Source organism: Solanum stenotomum, chromosome 12 (genome assembly GCF_019186545.1).
Source record: "Solanum stenotomum isolate F172 chromosome 12, ASM1918654v1, whole genome shotgun sequence".
In the NCBI taxonomy this organism is placed as follows: domain Eukaryota; kingdom Viridiplantae; phylum Streptophyta; class Magnoliopsida; order Solanales; family Solanaceae; genus Solanum; species Solanum stenotomum.
The window spans coordinates 4,079,765-4,105,725 of record NC_064293.1 but is presented as its reverse complement, the minus strand read 5'-3'; the positions used below and the strand labels follow the sequence as shown (position 1 = coordinate 4,105,725).

The window sequence follows — 25,961 nt, the reverse complement described above, 5'->3', positions numbered from 1 at the left end:
TTTCTCTGCCTTGCCCACTCCACCTTATTTGCTGGAGGGAACTATTCAAAGCAATCTGTTTGAATATTCTTTGACTTTCTCAAAGTCTTTCATTCTCTAGAACTTGAACTCCCTTATTAAATTCAATACTTGTATTTCCCAAGTTCTTTCATCTCCAACATATTCTTTCTTTAGATAATCCCAAATTCCTTTTGGTGATGTGAGAGACATAATTCTTATGAAAATAGTTATTGAAACAATAGCAAGCAAAATTTCCTTCACCTTAGACTTCGTAATTTTCTTTTCCTTGTGACTCTTAATTTGAGCTATGGTGAAATTATTTGGCAGCAGATTAATTTCATAATCCTCTTTCAAATCTTTCCAAAGATCAAGAGCCTCTAAGTATGTTTCCATTCTTACAACCCGTAATTGATAATTTTCACCATGAAAAATACATGGTGCCATTTGTGAAAAACTATTTTCAAAATTCATCTCTTCACTCGGGTCCCTTGAGAAAATGGTTCTAGATACCAATTGTTGGTTTTAGAAAAGAATTTACAGGAAAAGAACAAAAATATTGAAAGAATGAAAAACAAGAAAGAGAACTTATAAAATGAAGTTGAAATTTAAACATATTTTACGACAGTCTAAGAATACAATTTATAATAAAAGTATTAACTTCTAAACGTAAAAATAAGCAAAAAGATATATTGAAAATACCACTCCTAAAGTCTATAAAATACAACTTATTCAAATTCAAATAGAATTCAACTCCTAATTAAAAGTGCTAACTAGTTGACTACGTTTATCTTAATAAAATTACTTGCGGTAATAATTTAACAATCCTAAAAAATAGAAGAGCTTCAGCACTGTTGTTTCCTTCCGGTAGCGCTACACTACAATGTGTATCTTTGCATTTCACATTTTACCAACTCACATCCTGCCTGACATGAAGCAACAATGGAGGAGAAAATCCTCCTCTGTAAATCTTTGAAATCCACTGCAAGCTTTACATCCCAACTTGTGGTCTCCCTGACATGTCAAAGTACATTTTGGTTAGGCCAATGCAATTCATCTCTCTAAAGTGATGTGTTGTCTGTTACCTGTTATCCAATTCAGGATCTCCTAGCCCATCCCGCATCTCTTCGAACATAGAACAAAGGTCCCTAAGTATTTCGAGTTCAATTTCCAAGTTCTCTGGTGTCTGTAAAGATTGATATATGTATTTCAGGTGAAGTAAATCATATAGCTAATTAGGTAAGTGGAAAAAAAGTTGATAAAATTAAGAAAGTATGCAATATGTATAAGGGTTATGGGGTAAAGAAAAGCCGTGACAGAGAATTAATGTGGGATTACAAGAGTCATTGACTGCAAGGAAGGATTCCGAGATCTACGCATACGATCCAGTAGAGGCGGTGGTAACCCATAATGGAAGATGCCGTGATTCTTTGAGAACCAGGTTCCACGGACCATATGGGAGGTCCAATCAGGTGTAGGGTCTGTGTCTGCACAATCTTCATTACTTGCAACATCAATATCTGCCAGGAAAACATGCCCTTGTTCAAATAATAATTACAGGAGTGCCCATGAATGGTATTTAGGTGTAAAGCGATCTTGACATAGAGGAAATTACCTAGCGGAATCACATCATAGTAGTTATCTAGTTGTGGTAGAAAACCATAGAAGGTCAGTAGATGAGAACTAGAGAAGCTCCCATAGCCAAGAAAACATTGTTGTCCTGCATTACACGACCTTGACAAAGGAAATTTTATAGAATTTGTCGTGGAATCAACTTTCCCATAGTGCATTATGTGTGGACAAGTCTGAAGAAAAGAGAAGTGAGCATAACCAGAAAGATGTCAAAATTTGTATGTGAAGAACCTGATATATAAAATTTCTGTACTATACTCCACCTAAAATACTCAGAACACAACAAATATTCCAATTTATGATATTTAAACTTTGGAGACACAGATGGCATGTTACAAGAGCTCAAGTCAGCAAGTAAAACTCCAGCTCCAGGCACATCAAACAATTTCACAATATTACAGTTCCCTGTTACCAACAATATAAAGCACATGAAGGGAAAGAAAATATACTATAGGGAAGAATAAACTTACCGAATGATTAAGAAAACCTGCAATTGGAATCAAGCAGGTTCTCAGTTTTCCATCAGTAAACATAATTTTCATGCTATTGGAGTACCAAAGTTCACAAGCCCATAAGAACTGCTCCCATCTATACTGCTCCGGAGGAAATACATCTGGGTGATCATTGCATAGGGATGGAAATAATTCATCATATTGTGCACGCAAGTGCTGCAGGAATATTATTCAAGTCATGCTGGGAAATGGGACAAATAGTAAATGAGAGACTAGTTCAGAAATAAAGCATTAAAAAGTGTAAACAAGCCAACTTGCATTGCCCCAGCGCCCCAGCCTGTCACATATTCTAATGACATTTGAAAGAAGTACGGGAAATTAAAAGGAAACACTGATGGCAAACCAAATATAGACAAAAGAACAACTTACTGCACCATTACCAACTGAAGGAATATGATATAAAATTTAGTTGATCGAGTGATATACGAACGAATAACAGTTCTGAAACAAAATGAAGAATCTCAAATGTAATTATTCTTTTGCCATCATACTGCTTGTAGACATGTATCAATTAATAATCATTAACCATCAAAATATGACTCCATCTTGAATGAAAAAAGAGCTTTGTATTGAGACTGGCTTGGTTGAACAACCTTGTTAACATGTTATCAGTCATATTAGCAACAAGAAAACATGCCTCTTTTTTTTTTTCTACCGAACAAGTTTATGCAGTTTTGGAGAATTTCCCTGTTCTATGAACATACTAGCCTAAATCAAATTGGATCAAAGACTGGAACCTCTTTTGCTTGGACAATCTCTTCTAGCAGCAAGGTTCCATCTAAAGCCATTATAGCCTCCATTCCAAAACTCAAACCTGTATAGTATAAAACAACCAAAAGGATGTCATATAAGGCATAAAGCTGAACCATGATAGAAACCTGAAGAAATAGTAATAGAGGAGCAAGTACAATAAACTGAATATGGCTTCAAATAAGTACAATGATCTATGTAAGTACACAAGAATGTGGAGTAATTTCCTTGTCATGTATTCCACAATGTGGTAGGTACATAAACATTTACTGCTATGCTATTAAGGAAATAATCAAAAGAGAAATTCTATCCATCCCTAAAGATGGGCTATGCTATGTACATTATACAAAAGAGTGTCCACATGCATTCTATAATACCCCCCCTCAAGTTGGAGCATAGACATTGATCATGCCTAATTGTTCCAAAGATAACCAACTTAACCTCCATTCAAAGCACTTGTGAATAAATCAGCTAGTTGCTCTCGTCTTCACGCAGCAATGAATATCAAGTTTTTCTAAATCTTCTCATGAATATAATCACATTTAACCTCAATATATTTAGCTCTTTAATGATAAATCGGATTGAGGCGATAGAAGGGCAACTTGACCATCATAACTGTGAGAAATATATGGGAAAAATATTATTGAATTGTGTATCTAAATTGTTACATTGAGACCCTATTTATAGACACTACATTGGAATCCTTTTCCTATTCCTACTCCTATTCTAAGTAGGAATGTATATACTTATTCTATTCTAACACTCCCCCTCAAGCTAGTGCATACAAATCATATGTACCTAGCTTGTTACAAATGTAATTAATACGAGGACCTGTGAGGGATTTGATGAAGATATCTGCAAGTTGATCATTTGACTTCACAAATTTCATAACAATATCTCCTGAGAGTATCTTTTCTCTGACAGAGTGACAATCAATCTCAATGTGCTTAGTCCTTCCATGAAACACTAGATTTGATGCGATATGAAGAGTTGCTTGATTATCACATACAAGTTCCATCTGATCAATTTCACCAAATTTTAGTTTTCCCAGCAACTGTTTGATCCAAACTAGTTCACTAGTTGCTGCCGCCATTACTCGACATTCTGATTCTGCACTAGATCGAGCAACCACACTCTGTTTCTTACTCTTCCACAACACCAAATTACCTCCTACTAAAACACAATATCCGGATGTCGAACGTCTATCAGAGGGTGATCCTACCCAATCAGCGTCTGTATATCCAGTGATATGCTCATGGCCTAGATCCTCATAGAGTAGTCCTTTACCGGGAGCTGACTTTATATATCGTAGGATACGAACAACTGCATCCCAATCACTATCACAAGGGGAAGTCATAAATTGACTTACAACACTCACAGGAAAAGAGATGATGTCAGGTCTAGTTACTGTGAGATAATTCAACTTTCCAATGAGACGTTTACACCTTTCAGGATTACTAAGTGGCTCCCCCTGTCCTGGAAGGAGTTAAACATTAAGATCCATAGGGTGACCTAAATAACCACACTTTTTCTAAAAAAGTAGATTTTGAAATTATTGAGCAAAACTTTGAGCCCTAGAGGCTCTAATACCATGTAACTTAACAAAAATGCGGAGTAATTTCCTTGTCATCTATTCAACAATGTGATAGGTACATATACATTCATGTTATGTTAATTAACGAAATAACCAAAAAAGAGAAAGTTTATCAATCCCTAAGGATATGTTATGCCATGTGCATTATAAAGAAGAGTGTCCACATGCATTCTTTTAACAATATACAGACCATATTGTTGTATGTCAAACTAGTGAACAATTTTCTTTCTTTCTATCGGGTGGGTAAAAATATAGGGGGGAAGGAGCAACAAGTTTACTTTATATAACAAAAGAAGGTTGGTAATTTATACAACCAGAAGGTCGCATGCCATTCTCAAACCAACTGCGCACCTGAGACACCCGCATACATAAAACATAAACATATGCACACATGTAAATTGTCCACTTATGGATCAACAGGCTAAGGTCGATAACTACTCAGTGCTCACAAGATAGGGACAAGTATAGAGGAAGGCCCAACTCCATATTAGATGGAATTACAACCCGACAATACTTTATTTAATTCGAGTGAAAACATTGTTGCAAGAGACAAACCTGTATTAAATACCTCTGGCAGCGTATCAAAGTACAATTTAAATTTGGAATCAGGGTTGTGCTTCTCCTTCATGCTCCACAACAGTACCATTGTTTCTGCTGACATGCCCTCGACCTTTTCCAAAATGGAATACTGTCACATAATGAAAAGCTTGTTAGCTACTCTTATAAGACTGTCAGTGGTAGGGTGTAAATACCTATACACTCTTCTCAGCTTTTCATGCCGATAAAGCATGAGAATTTGCAGTTGAGAGGTTTCATAAAATAAGTTGAACTATTGTAGATTTTAAAAATTAGGTTTGGATTTTTCAGATTGGATTTCATATATATCATTTCTCCCAATTAAAGATGGACATAAAGTTATTTCATAAGTCTAATATGCTCAGGGTTCCCTACTCTATAAACAGGACCTTCGTACTTTTCTTTGACACATTTGATGAATATTTTTTTATTAGTTGTTGTACTTCTTCCTCTTATTTTTGCTGCTCTCTTTCTATTCTTCTCCCTTTTCCCTCTCCCTTCTAGTGTTACATCAGTCTTGGCACTTACTAAGAATCTTGTAATTATTGTAGTATCCTGTAATTATGTGATTGATTATATTTTACTTTCTTAGGACATGTACACTTTGCTATTTAAACCTCAATTGCTTGCGGGAATAATCAAGAAGCGTTGTCTCTCAATATATTCTTCCTTGTTTCATCACATGGTAACTGAGCTTTCGTGAGTTACTAGTTATTGTGCATTTACAATGATATCAAGAAGAATATAAATAGTCATTATGCAATTATTCTTTCTTTCCAGCAATTGTCTCGTCCTACTTCAATTTTGTGGATGTTGTGGGTGTTGAGCACCAACCAACATATGAGTTGGACTGGGCACATCTTGGTGAGAAAACCCATAAATGGGCAACCCTATCAAAGTTGTCATGCGGCAGGAAAAACCCCAACTTTTTTGGCTAGATTTGTCCACGGGCCTGCGTATGCAAGTAATTCTAAAGACTTTCCAGTGAGGTTCCTTATTCTGTAGCGCTCGCCTCTTCATCCGAGCTAGTCCATCCAATTTTTGTTACAATCCATCCACCAAAACCCTAGTCTAAGAGGGACAGTTCAGTTATCCGGCGGAGTTGAAGATGAGGGTATCCAATTAATAATAGCAAGATGTGAGAACTGCGTCGCCCCAAACCGCAGCAGAAAATAAGATTGAATTAGAAGAGTGTGTGAAGTCTCAATGAGTTACCTGTTCTTCCTCTCTAGTATCCCATTTATTGAGGGGATTACGGGCAAGATGTTTGATGAATAATTCCTTGGTGAAAGGCATTATCACTATGAATGGCAAGCATAGAGACACCAAATTGATTTTGTATTTTAGCACAAGTACTCTTAAATAAAGAAACAGCTCAGAACAATCTTTTATTAATAAATTCTAAGTACATCTTGAATAATCATCAATGAAACTACCATAATAATAATATTCTAAGGTTGACCTGACTCTACTAGGACCCCAAATATCATAGTGGACTAAGAAAAAAATTAACTCTCCACGACTCTCAGAACTACGTGGAAAGTTAGTGCCAGTCTGTTTCCCAAGTTGTACACGACTCACAATCCACATGGACAGATTAGACAAACTAGGTTCCATCTTCTGTAAGCTTGAACAAACTTGAATGTCCTACTCGTTTCTGAATTAAATTGGGAGGATCTATAACAAGACAAGCTTTGGAGGAATCGGGAGTGGTAAGGTAGTTGATTCATATTCTATGCCAATCATCTGTCCCAAAATGCAGTCCTGTTTAACAAAAGAATTATCAAAAAATATTATGGTACAATTTAGGGCACGAGTCAAATGACTGGCCTGATGCAAGATTAAAAGACAACTAGGGACATTTTGCTTAGACCTCATTGGCTAAACTCTAAAGTAACAGCGGAAAGAGACTGAATAATCAATATTTGACAAAAGTGATTTATCACCAAAAACATGATCAGAAGCGTCCCAGTCCACAACCCACAAACCAAGGGTGTTAGACTGTGCGATGGAGGCTACTTGTGGAGATGCATTCTTACTTGCTCCTTATTGAAGGAACTCATTATATTCTTCTTTAGATGAATAAACTCGTTGGTTACATGTAGTTTAGTTTTAGCAACATTAGCATTCTTGGGTGGTGGACCATGCAGAAAATAGCATACTTCACAAGTGTGTCTAAAATCTATTACAACAACTACACTTAGGTCGAGACCTTCTAAAATGATCTCCTCCTTGTTTATTCTTCATCGACCATGGTGCTCGATTTTCTGGTCTCCCAAGGGTTTTGAAGTAACCATAGGACTTGATTCCAACTCCCGTGTTTTTTTGGAATTCAATGCATCAACTCCAAGAGACATGGTTGGATTGAAGGGAGTTCTCAGCAAATAATGCAAAGAGAGATTTGAAACATTGCTGGAAAACAGAGTTTACCACAAAAATAGATTTGATTGTGCCAAACCCAAGTCTAGCAATCGGAATCTATTGCAAACCCGTAGCATGTGCTCAAAAGAGCTAGGCAGCCTCAATTGAAGAGGAACAAATTGGAACAATATCAACCAAAAAAAAAAAAGGAAGCTCAAAGTCTTTGTTCCGGAGAAAAAAACACTGTTCGGACGACTATTTCCATAAACAAATTTGTGGATTATGGTCGGAAACAGTAGGTGACCACGAGGGAAGAAAAAATCCCGCCAGACTAGATCTACGGAACCTTTTTACAATCACCCCGGCACGTGGGGAAGCATGGAAGGTTTATACCGGATGATGTACTTTGGATTTGGTCGCGGTGAGATGCTGGCCCTGATAGTGTAATTCGATTTTGCACAACACCTATTGAAACCAGAATCGGGTCGTCTGACAGTGCTGGAATAATCTTTAGTCACAAAAGAAAATGCAAGGTGATGATATTTTGTGATGGCTTTGATATCATATGAGAAATAAACAAGAAAAATATTATTGAAGGGTGTATCTATCTACACAGCCATTTACAAGATACTAAAATTCGCCCTCAGTTGGTGCACATAATATCTGGTCCAAATTAAGTCTTAGGAAACCAAGAAGTCATTAATTTATTTAATTTCAAATCTACCTTGCTCCTATCAATGATCTATACAATTTTGTAAAACATCTATCAACAGTTATTACTCATTGTTAAGAGAGATAAATGTGTAATATGGCCAACACCTATAATTAATGCTATTGAATGTTTTTCTTGATCGGTGTGTCAAACCCTAAGACAATATCTAAAATATACCAAAGGAGATAATGTATACACTAATATAGTGGTATATTTTTCTCTCTTTGTGTTTAGTGGTTCCTTTGGGTTTTTTTATCAACAGCATAGCAAAAGGGTCCTTTTTTTTTAGGGAATGAAGGAAAAAATTTGTGGACCATCCTATAAACTAATATAAACCTGATACCAAGTGGAATAATAGGTGGGTTAGGTTCCCACTTGTAGCAGTGTCTCATATGACCTTAATACTCTCTCCAAATTTCAAATTGCAATACATTTGAAAGCGATAATTGAGAGATTAAGCCTCTATATTGTGTCCTCTTCTTAAATGTTGTAGAAGAGGGTTCTTTAACTTTAGAGGATTGCCCTTATTTATAGAGGGTTATGTGTATTCCTATTTCTGAGGAGTCATAAAAAGTGCATTAGTCTGTAATTAATTAGAATTTGAGCTTTAGTATTGTTCGAATCATTAAGATATTCTAGGGATATCCTAGAATATCTACAACATTCTAGCAAAGGACTTTTTTTGGTTATATTTGTACATGTTAAGAATCTTTGTATATCCCTGTAATTAAGATGTTAAAGCATGTAAAATCCTGTACTTACAACAAATATATCTTTATTTTGAAATATTTAACAATATTCCTGGATGTAAATATAGATCGTCTTATTAATACCATTTGAAAACACTGTACAATTCCAAAGAGCATGAAGAGTAACTGAGCCAAATATTCCTAAAATCCTTACTCTCTTCTTCTCCTGCCTATAATATCCAGAATGACTTTCTACAAAAAAGCCAAGGCGGAAGTGCCTAGTTTTGAGGGGGAAACTTGACCACATAGTTCTGTTCCTTGAAAATGCCTAGCTTTGAGGGGGAAACTTGACATATTGTTCTGTTACTTGATTGGATAGATATCTTAGAAGATCACTTTGATTGGTATGACAAGCTCAATATCCTTTTTTGCTAAAGTAAAGCTAGTTGGATTCGAGTTGATTGCTGAGTGGTATGAAAATCTGATATCATGATTTGAACTTATCTTGAACAGATGTCGACCAAGAAATTCCTTTAAAAAAGCTACTGCCCCTACTGTTGATCCTTATTCCATCCATCTCAATGAGCTTGGGATAAAATACATATTTGATGGATTCACCAAATTATATGGCCATTAGTTTTGAGTATCATTCTCTAGTAGCTCTGCACGTATCTTAAAGCCTACACCTCCTCAGATTCTAGTATGTTGATCGATGCAATCATAGTTTCTCAACTAGTGGCTTGTTTAGGTACCCATAGTAGTCGAGTTCTCTTCCACCAGAAGACAATGATGCAGCTTTAAGTGATTTGGGAGAATATAGAGTAGGAAATGAAGAAGGTAAAATTTTGAAATCTCGTCAGATTTAAGAATATTTTATTTTTTCATCTTTACCTTTTAGATTTTGTATTATGTTCAAATCATTGTACATTATATTTTTATCCTCATTATTATTAAAATCACCATCTTAGTTTGATTTATCATAATTTTTAATTTAGCCCCTTTTGAGAAGTGGTGATGTGTTCACCACCTCATACAGACCTCGACTAATTCAGTGGGTAGCTGGTCCCCCTCCCCCCTCCCACACACAAGCACATGCTCCTGAAGTATTCCTGCCCATACATGTTGTGAGAGAATCTTTAATTTTATCCTTATCTTTTCATTAAAGACAAAGTTCTAACAGTCTCCAAAACGTACATGGTTTTCTACTCTATAGATATATCCCACTCTTCTTTGTTTTGACACACTTAGTACTTTATCATTGATCTCTTGTACTCTTATCTTTCTCTGATGGTTCTCTTATTTCCTCACTACTATTCTCAGTTTCTCCCTTCTCGTCTCTAGTGCTGTATAAATTTCCCAATACTACCCAAAATCTTCTTCAAAGATAAATCATTATTGCGCAGAAGAAAGCATCTTAACTGGTACCACAGGGCAAAATTTTGAACTCAAAGCAAATGGAGAAGTGCCTTCAAAGTATCAAGTTGAGAGTCAGTGTGTGGAGACAAGGTTCCTACAAGACTACTAGAATTGAAGTGTTGACTCCAAATGGACTTGCAAGTCAATTCTCCCATCCAATCTTATTTTAGGTTATGCTCTATTCCTGAAAATTAGACATTGTACTTTACAAAATTATGACGACTTCATTTAAAGGCGCTTCAATCAGCTATAGTTTAAAATTGACAAGTGTCAAGTATGCAAAAGCCGAAACAGTGAAATCTAATTGTAAAAGGAGAAAAAGCATAACTGATTCAATCAACAAATGCCCATAACATTGACAAAGTATACCATGTCATATTCATGTACAAGATCATCTGAAATGACAATGGATAAAGGGATCTCCAAGGCAATGTCTCCAATTCTCATATCTTGTCTTGCAACGGCTCCCCTTCCAGCTCCTTCAAAGTCTGCATCACAAGATACACAAATGTGCAAGGAAATCAAAATAGTATTTCTACCTTATTCAATCAATAAGTTAGCCATTGAAGGAGCTTACTAATACAGTTTGTAAGTGAAATAATGTCCGGAAATGAACATAGAAAGTGTCAGATTAACCAGTGAAAATTTTCTCCTGCACTGGAGGTAATTGTCCAACTATCTAGTAAGACTAGGACGTTAAATTGCTGAAACGGTACCAGTTTATAAGGCTGCATACGGCTGAAACAATGGGAAAAGTGTGATGGTAAAGTTGTTGTGCTATAGCTGAAGGATGGTGAGAACTTGGGCAATCAACAAAAGAGAATAAGAAAAGAAACTCACTATGTCATTGGCATTGGAAAAGAAACTGCAACTTCGAGAGGAAGATGATGAGTATTATTCCAGGAATCTCACCATAAAATTTCCCTAAAGATAAACACCAAAGGTAAGACCGCATCATAAAGCATTATAGAAGCACAGACTTAATACATACTTCCCCTCTTGACGTGCATTTTTTCCCATTGGCACTCACACACCTTAACAGGTTGGCTTCCCTTTACACACATTAACTTGAAATTCCATTCTAAGTTGCTCGGACTCGGGTGCGGGTGTCCGATACGGGGGCGGATCTAGAGGTTAGATCCTTCATGATCTAATTTTTAAGATACTGGGATATGGATCCATGTACGGATGCGGGTGGGGGGATTCGCCTAAAACTAATTAAAATATCTAAAAAATAGTTAATAGAGTTATAAAACCTAGATAATGAGATATTATGTGGAAAACTTGAGGAGAATCCTGGAAGGAGATTAAAAGAAGAAGAGTGACAGAAATTTCTATATAAAAGATATTCCATTTCCTTCAATTTCACCTTAGCTTTTGTATTGGTTATAGAAACCATTAAAATTGTCCAGACTTTCCACATCGATTTTGGTCAAAGAACCCAAAATCCGTTGACCAAATCGGACATGGATCCCACACCCACGTGAAGAGTCCGAGCAACTTAGCCGTAGCTAGTACCCCAGCGTTTCACCTTGGACCATGGTGGAAGAACATGTTTGCCTCACTCCGCCTTGAAGTTTCATTCGTTCCAATCCTTTTTTCTTGCAAAATTCCACAAAACCTTACTCTTCAAGATAAATTGACACACACAGGACCTAGGACCTGTACCACCTTTCCACCCATTTTTCAGCAACAGTAACAAACCATCCTCTGAAACAAAAAATACCACGTCTAATTCACCATGTAAACCATCCATACTCGCCACCAAGCACAGCCATCATTTCCACCCAGCGCCATTCAAGCAAAAAATCACCTTCAATATAATAGTCCATACACATTTAAAACAAATTCACAAAGTTACCAGGGGAAAAAGCTCGCCAGTATTATCCATCTTTTGACACCTTCACTAAAAATTCTTCACTGGCCCACTCTTTTACAGCAGGCATTCGATCCTAAACAAGCAGCAAACAACAGATTTCACAGTTGAATTCACCATTTCTTTACACGGAGAGTACAAAAAGAATGACACTCGTCCAAAGTTACACTCACCTTAAACCACTGCAAGACCACAAATAACTGAAGCCAGAACAGCTGATGTTTCCTTTCTTTAAAATAAAAGTGTAAAACCTATCTAATTCACCTTAGGTCTATAAAGGCCGAGCAGAAATTACTTATTATTTGAGAAGAAAAAAGCCAAGTTATTGCAAAACTACGGGATTTCATTGTGTAAGGTAGTGCTTTAGTTTTTCACTAGAAGCTCAGTGTAGAGTTGATCAACAGGTTAAACCCAAAACGAGTTGATCGGCCGGTTACGCCACGACTGTAATTGACCCGATCCCACCTCTCAATCCTCTACCATATTCCTTCACCATCTCGCCATAGCTCAACCAAACAGAACAACAAACAATCCACAGAGAACATTTTAGCGACGATGGTAGGAAGAGCAGGTGAAGAAGTGAAGGAAAAGCGGAGACTTTGTTTTTTCCTTATTAAAAATGTTGGTGGTCTCCACGCCAGCTTTATTGCACCTCGACTTATAAACCCTGCAGCCTTCCCAACCCACAACCACAGGTTGCTATGGCAATCCTGCCCACCAAGATTGACACAGATGAGCCCACATCAAGTGTTCCAAGTTGTTACTCCCATACCCCAACCACAAAGCATTTATTTGAAAACATGTGCTAATTTGTTTCACTAAACATGTAATGAAAGACATGATTTTTTATAATAAAAAAAACAAAAGAGCAAGTTTAATAGGCATAAAATGTTCTTGCAACAAGTTTTGAAAGTAGAAAGTAGATGGCAAGAGGTTAAAACGAGGAGAGTATGGGCAAGAGGGTCTGCAGGGTAGGTGCAAGAAAGGCAACAAGAAGAGGGAGGTTGCCTTGAAAAACTTTCAAATAAGTGAAAATAAGACAGTAGTCAACGTTATTCCATTTTATTTGAAGTAGTTTTCTGACACTAAAGACAAGTACAAGTGTACAACTCAAATGAAAAAGAATTGAAATTCACAGAAGTGATTTAGTAACACCAACTAAATGACAATCATACAAAACTCCAATGTAACCAGGGAAGTTATATACACAATGGTAAACTGAAATGCAATTCTATAGTCCTAGATTAGGCTCCAAAGCTTAGCCCAGAAAAAATATAAGTTTCCCCTTTTTCCCAATAGCATTTTCGATCATGCATGCCAAAAATAACTACGTTATTTTGACTTTTGGATTAATGGTAAGATGAGAACTTACAAGATATCTCCAATTGTGACTTCACACCTTGGTCTTCGCCCCACTGTTGTAAACATTTCTCTGGCTCACAGCTAGACCGAGTAACAACTTTGCTCTCCTCTTTACATTTCTTTCCCAACTCAGAAATCAAGTCGACAGTTGCAATTCGTAATTCTTCCAATATGGTGGTTGAACAATGTTCTCCATCCAACTTAGCAATGGCTGTAAGAATTGAATTCAAGGCTTCCATCTCATTCCTCGGACTATTAAAGCCAACCGTATCCATGACATCTTTGCCACCAAAGTAAAGTTCCAGCTAAACCAAAGACAGCATTTATCAGTGCGAAAAATCTCATCAACAAAATGAAACTAGGAGATGTTTTGATTAGCATTATGTTTTTTTTTTTGAGAATGGTAAAGTTGTATTCATCAGCAATGAGGGTATGCTGGCAACCAAACAAAAAAATAAAAAATAAAAAAATTCAAAGGCAAAGTAGTCATGATTACAAAGAGCCTAGGAAATCTACTAACTGATCTACTTCATATATACCCTCTTCTTTACACCAAAAATATAGAGTATTAATGCAGTTTTCTTTGACTTTCTGCATTGGGTTAGTAATATTCTTAAAGCACTTATTGTTTCTTTCCTTCCAAATTGACCACCATATGCAAGATGGAACTAGATTCCACCATTGTATTGATTAGCATTATGTTAGTGGCACGCTAATGATTTTTCCCCTCCTTTGACAAACTGTGGTATATTCAGAGAACTTAACTTGTAGTAAAACTGTTCTTTTGGCAGATATAAAACCGACATAGCAAGGAGCTTGTTAGAAAGAAACTGATTACATAATTTTGCTTCACCAACCATCCATAGGAAATTTTAACAGTTCTATCGACAACTGATTGTTCACATAATTCATAGAATTAAAGAGGATTTATGAACTGCTACTCGTGGAAAGGTACTCAAAAAAGTGTTATTAGCATTATTTCATATTTTTTGAGAAGGGTAAGATTTTTTAAACAGAGGCACAAAGTGTATGACAAAATACACGCAAATCAATTCCTTTACATCACTTTAGGAAACTGAACATCCTATCTGTTGTACTTAACATCTTCTAGTTATACCAAAAAGCCAAAAAAAAGATGTTTATTTCAATGTATGTACACTTCCACGTTTTCTCTCAGAAGATCCTTGTTTCCTTTTTTTCCAAATCACCCACCATATGCAGGAGGGAATGGTCTCCCAGACTCGTCTTTTCTCCTTCCCAATACCCTTACCAGTCCAACAGTGCAGAAATTGTTTGATAGTTCTTGCCTTCTAGGCATCGCCCAGCTAACATAAGTAGTGTTTAAAAACATATTCCAGATTTGAGTTGTGAAGCTACAAGGCAAAAGCAGATGATAAGCATCCTCATTCTTTTCGCAGTGTTGTGTAAGAACTGTTTCATATGTGACAGTCCAATAAAAACATACCACTTTGTAAGGTGCCCTGGATCTCCATATCTGCCTCCAAGCAAACAAGCTGTGATTCTGTTCAATTGTAGTGGTCATTATGAGGACTTACCTTGAATGTTATTAGTGCAAATGCACCACATAAATCACAAGGCCTTTACTATCTTACCTCTTCAAATTCCTTTACAGCACGCTCCATTACAGATCCTCCAGACCTAATCCACAAACATTTAGGACATCCGAGTTTATCCAAGCTACAAAAGATGGTACCTAGTTTGTCTAGTTTATCCACATTAGATTGTGAGTTGTGTCAACTTGGGAAACACACTCGTGCTACATTTTCACGTAGTGCTGAGGGTCGTTTAGAGTCAATTTTTTCATTAGTTCATTTTGATATTTGGGGCCCTAGTAGAGCCAGTTCAACCTTAGGATTTTGTTATTTTGTTAGTTTCATTGATGATTATTCAAGATGTACTTAGGTCCTCTTAATGAAAGATCGTTTTGAGTTATTTTCTATATTCAAAAGTTTCTTTGCTGAAATACAAAATCAGTTTGGTGTTTCTATTTGTACTTTTCGTAGTGATAATGCCTTAGAATTCTTATTCTCCCAATTTCAGGAGTTCATGACTCACCAAGGCATTATTCACTAGACTACTTGTCCATACACTCCTCAACAGAATGGTGTAGCAGACAGGAAAAATAGGCATCTCATTGAGACCACTCATACTCTTCTCCTTTAATCCCATGTTCTGTTGCGTTTTTGGGGAGATGCAGTCCTTACGTGTTGTTATTTAATAAATAGAATGCCCTAATCCTCTATTCAAAATCAGGTTCCACATTCCATATTGGTTCCTCAGTCACATCTCTACTCTATCCCTCCTCGTGTCTTTGGGAGCACATGTTTCGTTCATAACTTAGCCCCAAGAAAAAAATAAATTAGCCCCCCATGCCCTCAAATGTGTTTTTCTTGGTTACTCTCGAATTCAAAAAGGGTATCGTTGTTATTCACATGATCTTCATCGATACCTTATGTCCGCCGATGTCACATTCTTTGAATCTGAACCTTACTATACATCTTCTGATCATCTTGGTGTATCTGTGATCTTACCCATACCTCAACCTCAGGTTTTGCATGTAGCCCTGTACCGACTTTTGAGAAATCTACGGTTACTTCTACCTCTCCAATTGCAGTGCCACTACTCCTAACTTATCATCGTCGTCCGCGTCCAGCACTAGTCCCAGATGATTCATGTCATGCGTCGGGCCCTGCTCCTACTGCGAACTTGTCTCATCCAAGCCAACCGCTTGCACTTCAAAAAGGTATACGATCCACTTGAAATGCTAACCCACGTCGTCTTTGTCCTCTATTTCCATTCCTTAGACTACAGATGAAACACTTTCTCATTCTGGATGGAGGCACGCTATGGTTGATGAGATGTTTGTTTTGCATGAGAGTGGTATTTGGTGTTGTGGAAGAGAGAGAAATAGAGTGTGGTTGCTTGATCTAGTGCAGAATCAGAATATCGAGCAATGGCTGCAACAACTTGTGATCAAACAGTTGATGAGAGAGCTAAAATTTGGCTAATTCAATCAGATGGAACTTGTGTGTGATAATCAAGCGGCCCTTCATATTGCATCAAATCCAGTATTTCAAGAAAGGACTAAGCACATTGAGATTGACTGCCACTTTGTCAGAGAAAAGATACTCTCAGGAGATATTATTACGAAATTTGTGAAGTCAAATGATCAGCTTTGCAGATATCTTCACCAAGTATCTCACTGGTCCTCGTATTAATTACATCTGTAACAAGCTAGGTACATATGATTTGCATGAACCAACTTGAGGGCAATGTTAGAATATGAATAAGAAAAAATATAGGAATTCTAGTTGGAAAAGGAGTCTAATGTAGTGTCTATAAATACAGTCTCAATGTAATAATGTAGATACGATTCAATAATATTTTTCTTCTATATTTCTCACATTTGGAAGAGTGCAGGTAAAGCGGGTATGGAGTAGCAAACTGGGTTGTTTAACATCATTTCTAGGATGTCTAAAATGCCTGAAGAATGGAAGTGGAATATGATCTCATTGTACAAGAACAAGGATATTCACAATTGCAACAATTATAGGGGTATTAAGTTGCTAAGCCACAATATGAAAGTTTGGGAGAGGATGAGGAGGGGTGTGTCTACTACCGAGAACCAATTTGGATTCATGTCGAAATGTTCCACTACAAAGCCATACATCTCATCCCGTAAGGAGATTGATGTAGTATAGGGAGAGAAGAGGAACTTACATATGGTATTCATTGACTTAGAAAACACATACAACAAAGTCTCTAGGGGTTCTATGGAGATGTTCGGAGGCTAGAGGTGTACTTGTGTCTTACATTAGGGGGATTAAGGACATGTACGATAGAGCCAAGACCCGAGTAAGGATGTTGGAGGAGACACAGAGCACTTCCAAGTCGTGATGGGTTGCACCAAGGATCAGCCATTAGTTTGTTTCTAATTGCTTTGGTGATGGATGAACTAACGCGGCATACCCAAGGAAAGGTGACTTGTTGTATGTTATTTGCAAAGGACATAGTTTAATTGACGAGACACGCGATAGAGATAATAATAGATTGTTGGTTTGGAGACTTGACCTTGGAGTCTTAAGGACTCAGGTTGATCAAGACTAAGACAAAATACGTAGAATACAAGTTTAATGACATAAATCACGTGGCGGATGTGAATGTGGGGATTGATACACAAATCATCTCCAAGAGAGGAAGTTCCAAATATTTGGGGTCAATAATCCAAGGAAATGGAAAGATTGATAAGAATGTTAGACATCATATTAGAGCGAGGTGATGAAATGGAGGCTCACATCTAGTGTATTGTGAGTTAAAAATGAGCCACCAAGCCTTCAGTTGTAAGTTTTATAAAGTGGTGGTCAGACCAGCTATGTTATATAGGGCGGAGTGTTGGCGCCTGGAAGGTCCAGAACTCACACGTCTAGAAGATAGAAGTAGCGGAAATGAGGATGTTGAAATAGATGTGTGGGCATACTAGAAAAGATAGGACCAGGAACAAAGACATCAGGGAAAAGGTGGAGTAGGCTTAGTGGTAGACAAGATGAGGGAAGTGAGGCTAATGTGATTTGGGAAATGTGAAGAGAAGATGCACAGGTGCCTCAGTGAGGAGGTGTGTGAGCGGTTGGCTATGGTGGGTAAAAGGAGAGGTACATAAAGGCCGAAGAATTACTAGGTAGAAGTGATTAGATAGGACATGAAACACCTTCAGCTAACAGAGGACATAACCCTAGATAGGAGGATATGGAGGTCGGGGGATTAAAGTAGAAGGTTAGAAGGTAGCCGACCGTTATTTAGCTCCCTTATCAATATTGTTGTTATTACTCTCCTACTAGCTTATTCTTCGATTTTAGAACTATATGACGTTTCCAGTGCTTTAGTTATCATATTATTTGTTGTTGCTTGCGTTTTCTTCTAAATTGTTGTTAGTATGGCTTCTTTACTACTGGTATTTGTTTTACATATTTGATTTTTGATATGCATTACTTGAGGTCAAGGGGTTATCAAAAACAACATTTCTACCTTAACAAGGTAGAGGTAAGGTTACGTACACACCATCCTCCCCAGACCCCACTTGTGGCATTACAATGAGTATGTTGTTGTTATTGTAGTTGTGCTCCCTTCTATACTTTTTGGTAACCACCACTTTCCATAAAGCTCCTTCATTTTGATTGAATGACAGTTCTTCAATTCACTTGGTGTAATTCTTTTTTCTCCTTGTTTCCCCTCCAGGAGAAATTCACTTCTTATAGTATCTAGTCTCTTTTCCACCTATTTTGATGAAGAAAATAGAGACAGCATACATAGGATGTGAGTCTCTAAAACACTATTAATAAGCACCACCTGCCCCCAAACCCCCAAGGATAAGTACTGTCTTTTTTCCAATTAGCTAGTCTTTTTTCACACTTCACCAAAATATTCTGCGATATAACTGAAGCTTTGAGTTTGGCACCTAAAGGCAGTCCCAGGTATACAGTTGGCAAACTTCCAGTATTACACCCAAGTGTTGTTGACAGCTCCTGTAAATTATATGCTTTATTAACTGGAATCAAGTGAGCATCTTAGCAAGATTAGTTTGAAGACCAGATACCCCTTCAAAAACCAGCCTTAGGAACCTTAATTGTGCTCCTTCTGCCTCATATAGAACTAAGGTATCATCAGCATATATGATGTGCAATAAAAGTGTCTGTATGGCACCTCATATCAAGAAATGAAGACCTGAATCCACCTTCAGAATGCTGCTAAGACATTCCATAGCAAGGATAAAAAGGAAGGGGTTTAAGAGGATCCTCTTGCCTTAATCCTCTATAAGCTGGGAAGAAGCCCTCCGGGGTTCCATTGATAATCACAAAACCTCAAGTAGAAATACATATTACACATTTTGATCCATTTTATCCACTTGTTACCAAATCCCAAAACCTTCAAAAGGTAAAGTAGAAACTCCCATTTAACATGATCATAAGCCTTCTCTAAGTCTAGTTACAGATGACTAAACGCTTCTTTTGTTTCTGTCTGGTGTCCAAAAGTTCATTAGCAATAAAAACATCATCCATGAATTTCCACCATCTGCACAGTTTATCAGTACCCTCCGACGCCAAATGTAGAATCTGACGAACCCATAGTAGCATTCTAGCATTGATGGGGAGAGTACTGACAAAATTCTTCCTTTCCACCCAAATATACCAACTGTCTCAGTCTCCCCCATTTTCCTTGATTCAAATGACTCGTTTGCAGCAACAAAGAAGACTTTTTTCCCATCTACACCCTCGTAAGAATTGTGATGAACAATTGAATAGATCAGAACAAAAGTAAGGTGAAGTCTAAGCTTAATTTCGCTGGAAAAATTACTGAAGTCATTTTGTCTGAAGGAAACTTTCAACACATTTTCCAAGTCAGAAAAAAAAAACAGAAGTGTTATTAGCATTAAAAAGTTACTCAACTACTTCTAGATATTAGATTTTGAGAAAGGAATACCTCATCTAAGTTTATGATTCTAGCTCTCTGAAGCATCAAAAGTAAAGAAGACTCCAGTTCACCAGGACTTGCAGAGCTATGGATGGATGCATGTTTTGCACGAGAACCCATGTCTTCCAGCAGTTTCTGCAGACAAGATCAGATAACACCATGATCAGAGCTCATGAGAAAAACATTAAGAACAGAGTTTCAAGTTTTTTTATGGACTACGTAAGGACGTAGTGTAACAACCCAACCTCTCATTTTGCGTATTGGCATCCCAATTTATGTTTTGAGCTTTTGCATAAATAGATATTACTATTTGGGACTTGTTGGTAGGGCTAAGTTGCTCGGACTCGGGTGCGGGTATCCGAGACGGATGCGAATCCGAGAGTTGGATTCGGCAAAATCCAAATTTTAAGATTCGTGGGTCCGAATCCGAGTATGGATACGGGTGCGGGGATACGGCTAAAAATTTTCAATATTATAAAAATATAGTTATGAAGATATTCTAAATTTGAAAGATATGTTGTGATAAACTTACATGTATTTTGTAGAATTCAATCTTCCATTCTTAAAATTTAATAAAAATAATAATAATAATAATAATAATAATAACTGAATGCTAAACAATTAAATAAGAAATATGAAGTTAAATTTTTTAGATATCTCCATCATTATTTTAAAATTTTAAAATTGATTGTCAAAAAATTAAATAAGAAATATATATATATATATATATATATAAAATATTTCCAACTGAAAAAACTTTGTAGTTGATGGCTGATGGCTGACGGCTGATGGGATGTTTCTTTTTCTGACACTACTTTACTTGAAGACTTTTTGATCTTTCTTTTTTCAAGGGTATATGTATTGTGTAGATACATTTTCAAGAAAGATTAAAAAAAAGACTCTCTATTTCCTTTACTTTTTTGAAGAAAAAACTCTTTCTTTCTTCTCTTTCTCTTTACTTTTTCAACTTTGTCTTCTTTATGTCGCCGGAGCCGGAAACTGATTTTCTCTTCTTTCTTCTATTCTCTGTACTTTTTCAAGCTTTGTCCTCTTTACGTCGCCGAAAACTGATTTTTTCTTCCCTAAATCTTTTCTCGGCTTCGGTCAAAGTGTCCGGATCGAATTGACCGAATCCGACACGCACCCCGCACNGAAACTGATTTTCTCTTCTTTCTTCTATTCTCTGTACTTTTTCAAGCTTTGTCCTCTTTACGTCGCCGAAAACTGATTTTTTCTTCCCTAAATCTTTTCTCGGCTTCGGTCAAAGTGTCCGGATCGAATTGACCGAATCTGACACGCACCCCGCACCCGCACCCGCACCAGTGTCGCGTCGAGACGGGTTCGCCTACAAATATGAAGAGTCCGCGCAACATAGTGGTAGGGTATGGTTTGGGATCCAACGGGCTCGGGTGAGTTTTGGCACAATTTGGAACTTGAGACAACATCATGGGTGAACCGCGATCACAAAGCTTGTCTCACGACCATGAGGTGTTGAACAGTCTAGTTTTCGCCATTCACATGGTGGGAGATCGTGAACACTGGGTTAGATGTCAAGCAAGACTTCGCTATCGTGGATAACTTGTCACGATTGCAGTGAGCCTGGGCCTGGGTTATTTCCGCGATAGCGAGCAGGGTGATCGTGCGACCAAGCTCCTAGGGTATATAAAGATCAGTTTCATGGACAGCAGCTATTATTTCACCATATTTTACATTCTAAGTTTCGGGAATCGGAGATTAGGATTCCCCCCTTTGACTTGGGGTAAGTATTCTAATCAGTACTTTAAGTTTATATCATGATAGTGTGCTAAGGTTAACCAAAAAACATGGAATTTAATGGCAGAAATTAAGGAATTTGAGCCTAAACACTACAAAAAGTTAAATCCTAGATTTGATGGTCAAGAAGTCTCAAATGGAAATCCATGCATAGCTTTGAACTCGTTCGGTTATTTTTTTTTGAGAATTGGTAAACATTGTATTCTTCAACATTAAGGATGTGTTGGGGACCTTTAAAAAATTCAGAAAAGAACAAAAAGCATAATACTTACAAGGATCCTAAGAGTTTTAAAAGTTGATCTGAATCCTCTAATCCTATCTCTTTACACCAAAAATATAGAGATACAATGCAATTCCATTTAACCTTGTGAATGGAATTGGATATATCTTCAAAATTCCTACTATTCCTCTCCTTCCACACTGTCCACCAAATGCAATGTGGAATCAAATTCCACCAGGTCTTCTGTCTCTTGCTACCTCATTCAGTTATGCGTAATTTGAATTTAAATTTTAATTGGAGGTTAGACCATGTTGACCTGGGGTGGTTAACTTTTACTTTTATCAACTCTTAGATTATAGGATTAAACTATTAAGCCACACTATGAAAGTTTGAGAGAGGGTAGTAGAGATGAGGATGAGGAGGGATATGTTCATTTCCGAGAATCAATTTGTATTCATGTTAGGGCGATTAACTACGCAAGTCATTCATCTTCTAAGGAGATTGTTGAGTAGTATAGGGATAGGAAAAGAGGCTTACATATGGTGTTCATAGATTTAGAAAAGCCATACGACAAAGTCCCTAAGGAGGTTTTATGGAGATGCTTAGAGTCTAGAGGTGTACCTGTGACATATATTAGAGTGACTAGGGATATGTATGATGGAGCCAAAACCTGAGTGAGAACAGTGGGAGGAGACTTGGAACACTTCTGAGTCAAGATGGGGTTGCATCAAGGATGTACTCTTAGCTCGTTTTTGTTTGTCATGGTGATGAATGAATTGACACGACATATTAAAGCAGAGCTACCATAGTGTATGTTATTTGCAAATGACATAGTATTAATTAAAAAGACACGCGGTGAAGTTAATGATAAAGTAGAGGTTTGAAGGTGAGCCATAAAGCCTAAAGGTTTTAGGTTGAGCAAGAGTTAAACAGAGTACATGGAGTGGAAGTTTAGTGATACATCAAATATGGCGGATGTGAAAGTGAGAACTGATACACATCATCCCCAAGAGAGGAAGCTTCAAGTATATCAGGTCAATAATCCAAGGAAATGGGAAGATTGGCGATGAAGTCACACATCATATTGGAACAGGGTAGATTAAATAGAGGCTTGCATCCAATGTTCATCTGTGGTAAGAACAGACTTAAAAGTAAGTTCTATAGAGTGGTTATAAGACCAACTATGTTGTATGGAGCAGAGTATTGGCCACTCAAGAATTCACATGTTCAGGAGATGAATGTAGCAGAGATAAGGATGCTTAGATGAATGTGCACACTAGGAGAGATTAGATTACGACAAAGATATATGGGGTAAGATGGGAGTGGCCCCAATGGTGGACAAGATGGGGAAGTGAGGTTGAGATGGATTGGACATATAAAGAGGAGGAGCAAAGATGCCCCAGTGAGGAGGTGTCAGAGGTTGGCAGTGATAGTCTAAAGAGAGGTAGAGGTAGAGGTTAACTGAGGAAGAATTGGGAAGAGGTGATAAGACATTTCAAACATGACCCTAGATAGGAAAGCATGACGGTCAAGAATTAGGGTAGAGGGTTAGTATATAGTCGAGTCACTTCTCTCTTTCTTGTGAGAGAGAGAGTATGGTTCTAGCTTAGAGAACCTTGCTGGCTCCCTTTTATACTAATCAGTATCATTATTATTATTTTTCTTAGTATCGTATATTCAATTGTACTACCGTTGTTATTTCTTTAACTTGGGTTATCTTTACTATTTTCGTAGACAGTACTTATGTTTTCTACGATACTTTTTCACCATAGCTTTTACTCTGGAACTTATCAAACCTATTTTTGAAAACAATTTTGTTGAGTCGAGGGTCTATAAAATAGCCTTTCTATCTCATACAAGGTAAAAGTAAGGTCTGTGTACACCCCACCCTTCCCAGACTCCATTTGTGGGATCGAGTGGGATCACACTGGGTATGTTGCAGTTGCTGTAAATTATAAAATTGAATCCAATGGCATTGTTTGACATCATTAATTATTTTTTTGAAGTTATTGAAGTCATTTGGTGCATTCCGAATGCGGTAAAGTTGTTTTGAAAGGTTAAACTTAGCTTCGACTGAGGTAAGCTAAGATTGTGACCTCAATGGGATTATATTCTCAAACTTGGACTCGTTTATAGCATCAGTTGATGCAAGAATAACATTATCAATTTCATGTACGTTAATTTACATGGTTGTACTACTTGTCATGCACTGTGTATATGTATGTTGAATTGCATGTACAATTCATACTGAATATATGTTTAGGGCATTTGGACTCATGTTCAGGTTATATATCTATTGTATATGGGCTATGTTAATACCATGTTTAGGTGCATGGGATTGTTGATAAATATATGTGTAGGATTTTCTTAAAAGAGTACTTTCATATCATGACCCATGCCACTACCATGTTAGGACGATCAACATTACTAACTAAGTACTTCCCCGTAATCGCCCCCCTTCTTCTCTTCTCTGCACTTGATATGTTCTTAGCACCAGCGAACCTCGGGGTTGATCATTGTTAATTATTCAAGTATGGATTCCACTGGTGATCCACTGGTGATCTAACTGCTTAGTTATGCGGTGGCCGGGAGTTCTTTTACGCTATTCAGTTTATTACTATTTTACACTTTAGACTTGTACTTTTATACTGATGGACACTCATGATTTAGTATGTAACTGTTCCTGTTTTATTTGAGCTTCCCCATTGCATTTGGATAATTAGTTTTGGGTGATTATGTGATTGTCTTATTATTAGACTTGCACTCGTCTGGTATGCGATGGTTCTGGATTTTATGGGATTCGCTTGACATGGGAATTGTTGGGTGCCTGTTCTGAGGCTTTGGGATTTTGGGTCCCGACAGACAGCTAGAAGGAATAAGGATTATCAATAATTTGCTTCAAAACCTCAAACCTTTTTTTTCTTGAAGAACCTGTCATTTTCTGGAAGCTCAAGCATCAACGAGATATCACCGTCAATATTAGCACCATGAGGCAAGTTCTGGTTCAGTAACTAAAAGGAAAAAAGAAAAAGGAAGTACTTCAGCAGCAATTACACAGTATAAATCTATAAATTAATTATTTTAGCAACAAAAGAAAATATACTACATTTACGTTACAGAAAATATAAATTTGTAGTTTTTCTTAATTCCCTGATAAAAAGAAGTACAGAAAATATATTGCATCGAAACATTCAGCCTTAGGTCAAATCCAGGGGCGTTCATGGTTCAGAACTTGTTCGAAAATCAATTGAAGCATCCAATTTACTTGAAATGGTTATTCGGGATGTATTTCAGTTTTCGGTATTTATATCTCACGAATCCAATTTAATTTTGGTGCTAAAGGAAGCAAAAGCTGATAGAACTATTTCAACATTGAAAAAAAATATATACACACATTAGTTAAACTTCAATAGTCAAAAGTATGTTATGAAGTTCTCTCTCACTTTCTGTCTCCGGAAAACCCTATAAGTAAAGATTTGAATAGATTGAAACAAAATACCTTCATTGAAGCTTTTTTCTTGGTAAATCTTCTCGTTGATGTGGCTGTTGCAGGTATACGATTTCTATTTTGAAAGAGAGAAATCGAGACTCGTGATTACTGAGCTGTATTTTGTTGGGGTGAAAAAACAAAGATATTCAAAACATGTTTGAGAAGAAAATGGAGAGAAGAAGAAGCAGAGCTGCAGAGGAACAAGAGTTGAAGATAACTCGGAACACTAATTTATCATTAGTCCTGTACTAGCTGCGACGTTTTAATTTAATCAATAAATAATAATAATAATAATAATAATAATAATAATAATAATAATAATAATAATAATAATGATAATAATAATAATAATAATAATAATAATAATTATTATTATTATTATTATTATTATTATTATTATTATTATTATTTATTGTTTATTATATATAAAGTTAATATCTCATATCCGTTGTTTTCACCTTAAGTTGCTCAATTTTCTTTTATAACATCAAATCACTCAACTATAATTTTTTCTT

At 36.8% G+C, this 25,961-nt stretch overlaps 1 protein-coding gene across 2 annotated transcripts; it reads right to left on the bottom strand.

Moving 5' to 3' along the window:
* Positions 1-673: 673 nt before the first annotated feature.
* Positions 674-25,636, bottom strand: LOC125846954 (uncharacterized). 2 transcript variants are annotated; one of them, XM_049526668.1, is made up of 12 exons: positions 25,456-25,636; positions 24,869-24,967; positions 19,973-20,098; positions 13,488-13,782; positions 10,609-10,727; positions 5,041-5,173; positions 2,879-2,955; positions 2,100-2,297; positions 1,613-1,802; positions 1,336-1,517; positions 1,083-1,183; positions 674-1,011 (listed from the first exon to the last, which is right to left on the bottom strand). In XM_049526668.1, the coding sequence occupies exons 1-12, from the start codon at positions 25,459-25,461 to the stop codon at positions 876-878; spliced, it is 1,662 nt and encodes a 553-aa protein (XP_049382625.1). In that variant the 5' UTR covers positions 25,462-25,636; the 3' UTR covers positions 674-875. The 2 variants fall into 2 exon arrangements, with proteins under 2 accessions (XP_049382625.1, XP_049382626.1); XM_049526669.1 differs by lacking the exon at positions 19,973-20,098.
* Between the last annotated feature and the right edge of the window lie 325 nt (positions 25,637-25,961).

Coding starts and splice junctions, on each gene's coding strand:
- LOC125846954 (XM_049526668.1), bottom strand. Junction 13,783..19,972: donor GAATCATAAACTTAGATGAG/GTATTCCTTTCT, acceptor TCTTTGGTTTAG/CTGGAACTTTACTTTGGTGG. Junction 1,184..1,335: donor CCTTGCAGTCAATGACTCTT/GTAATCCCACAT, acceptor CAATCTTTACAG/ACACCAGAGAACTTGGAAAT.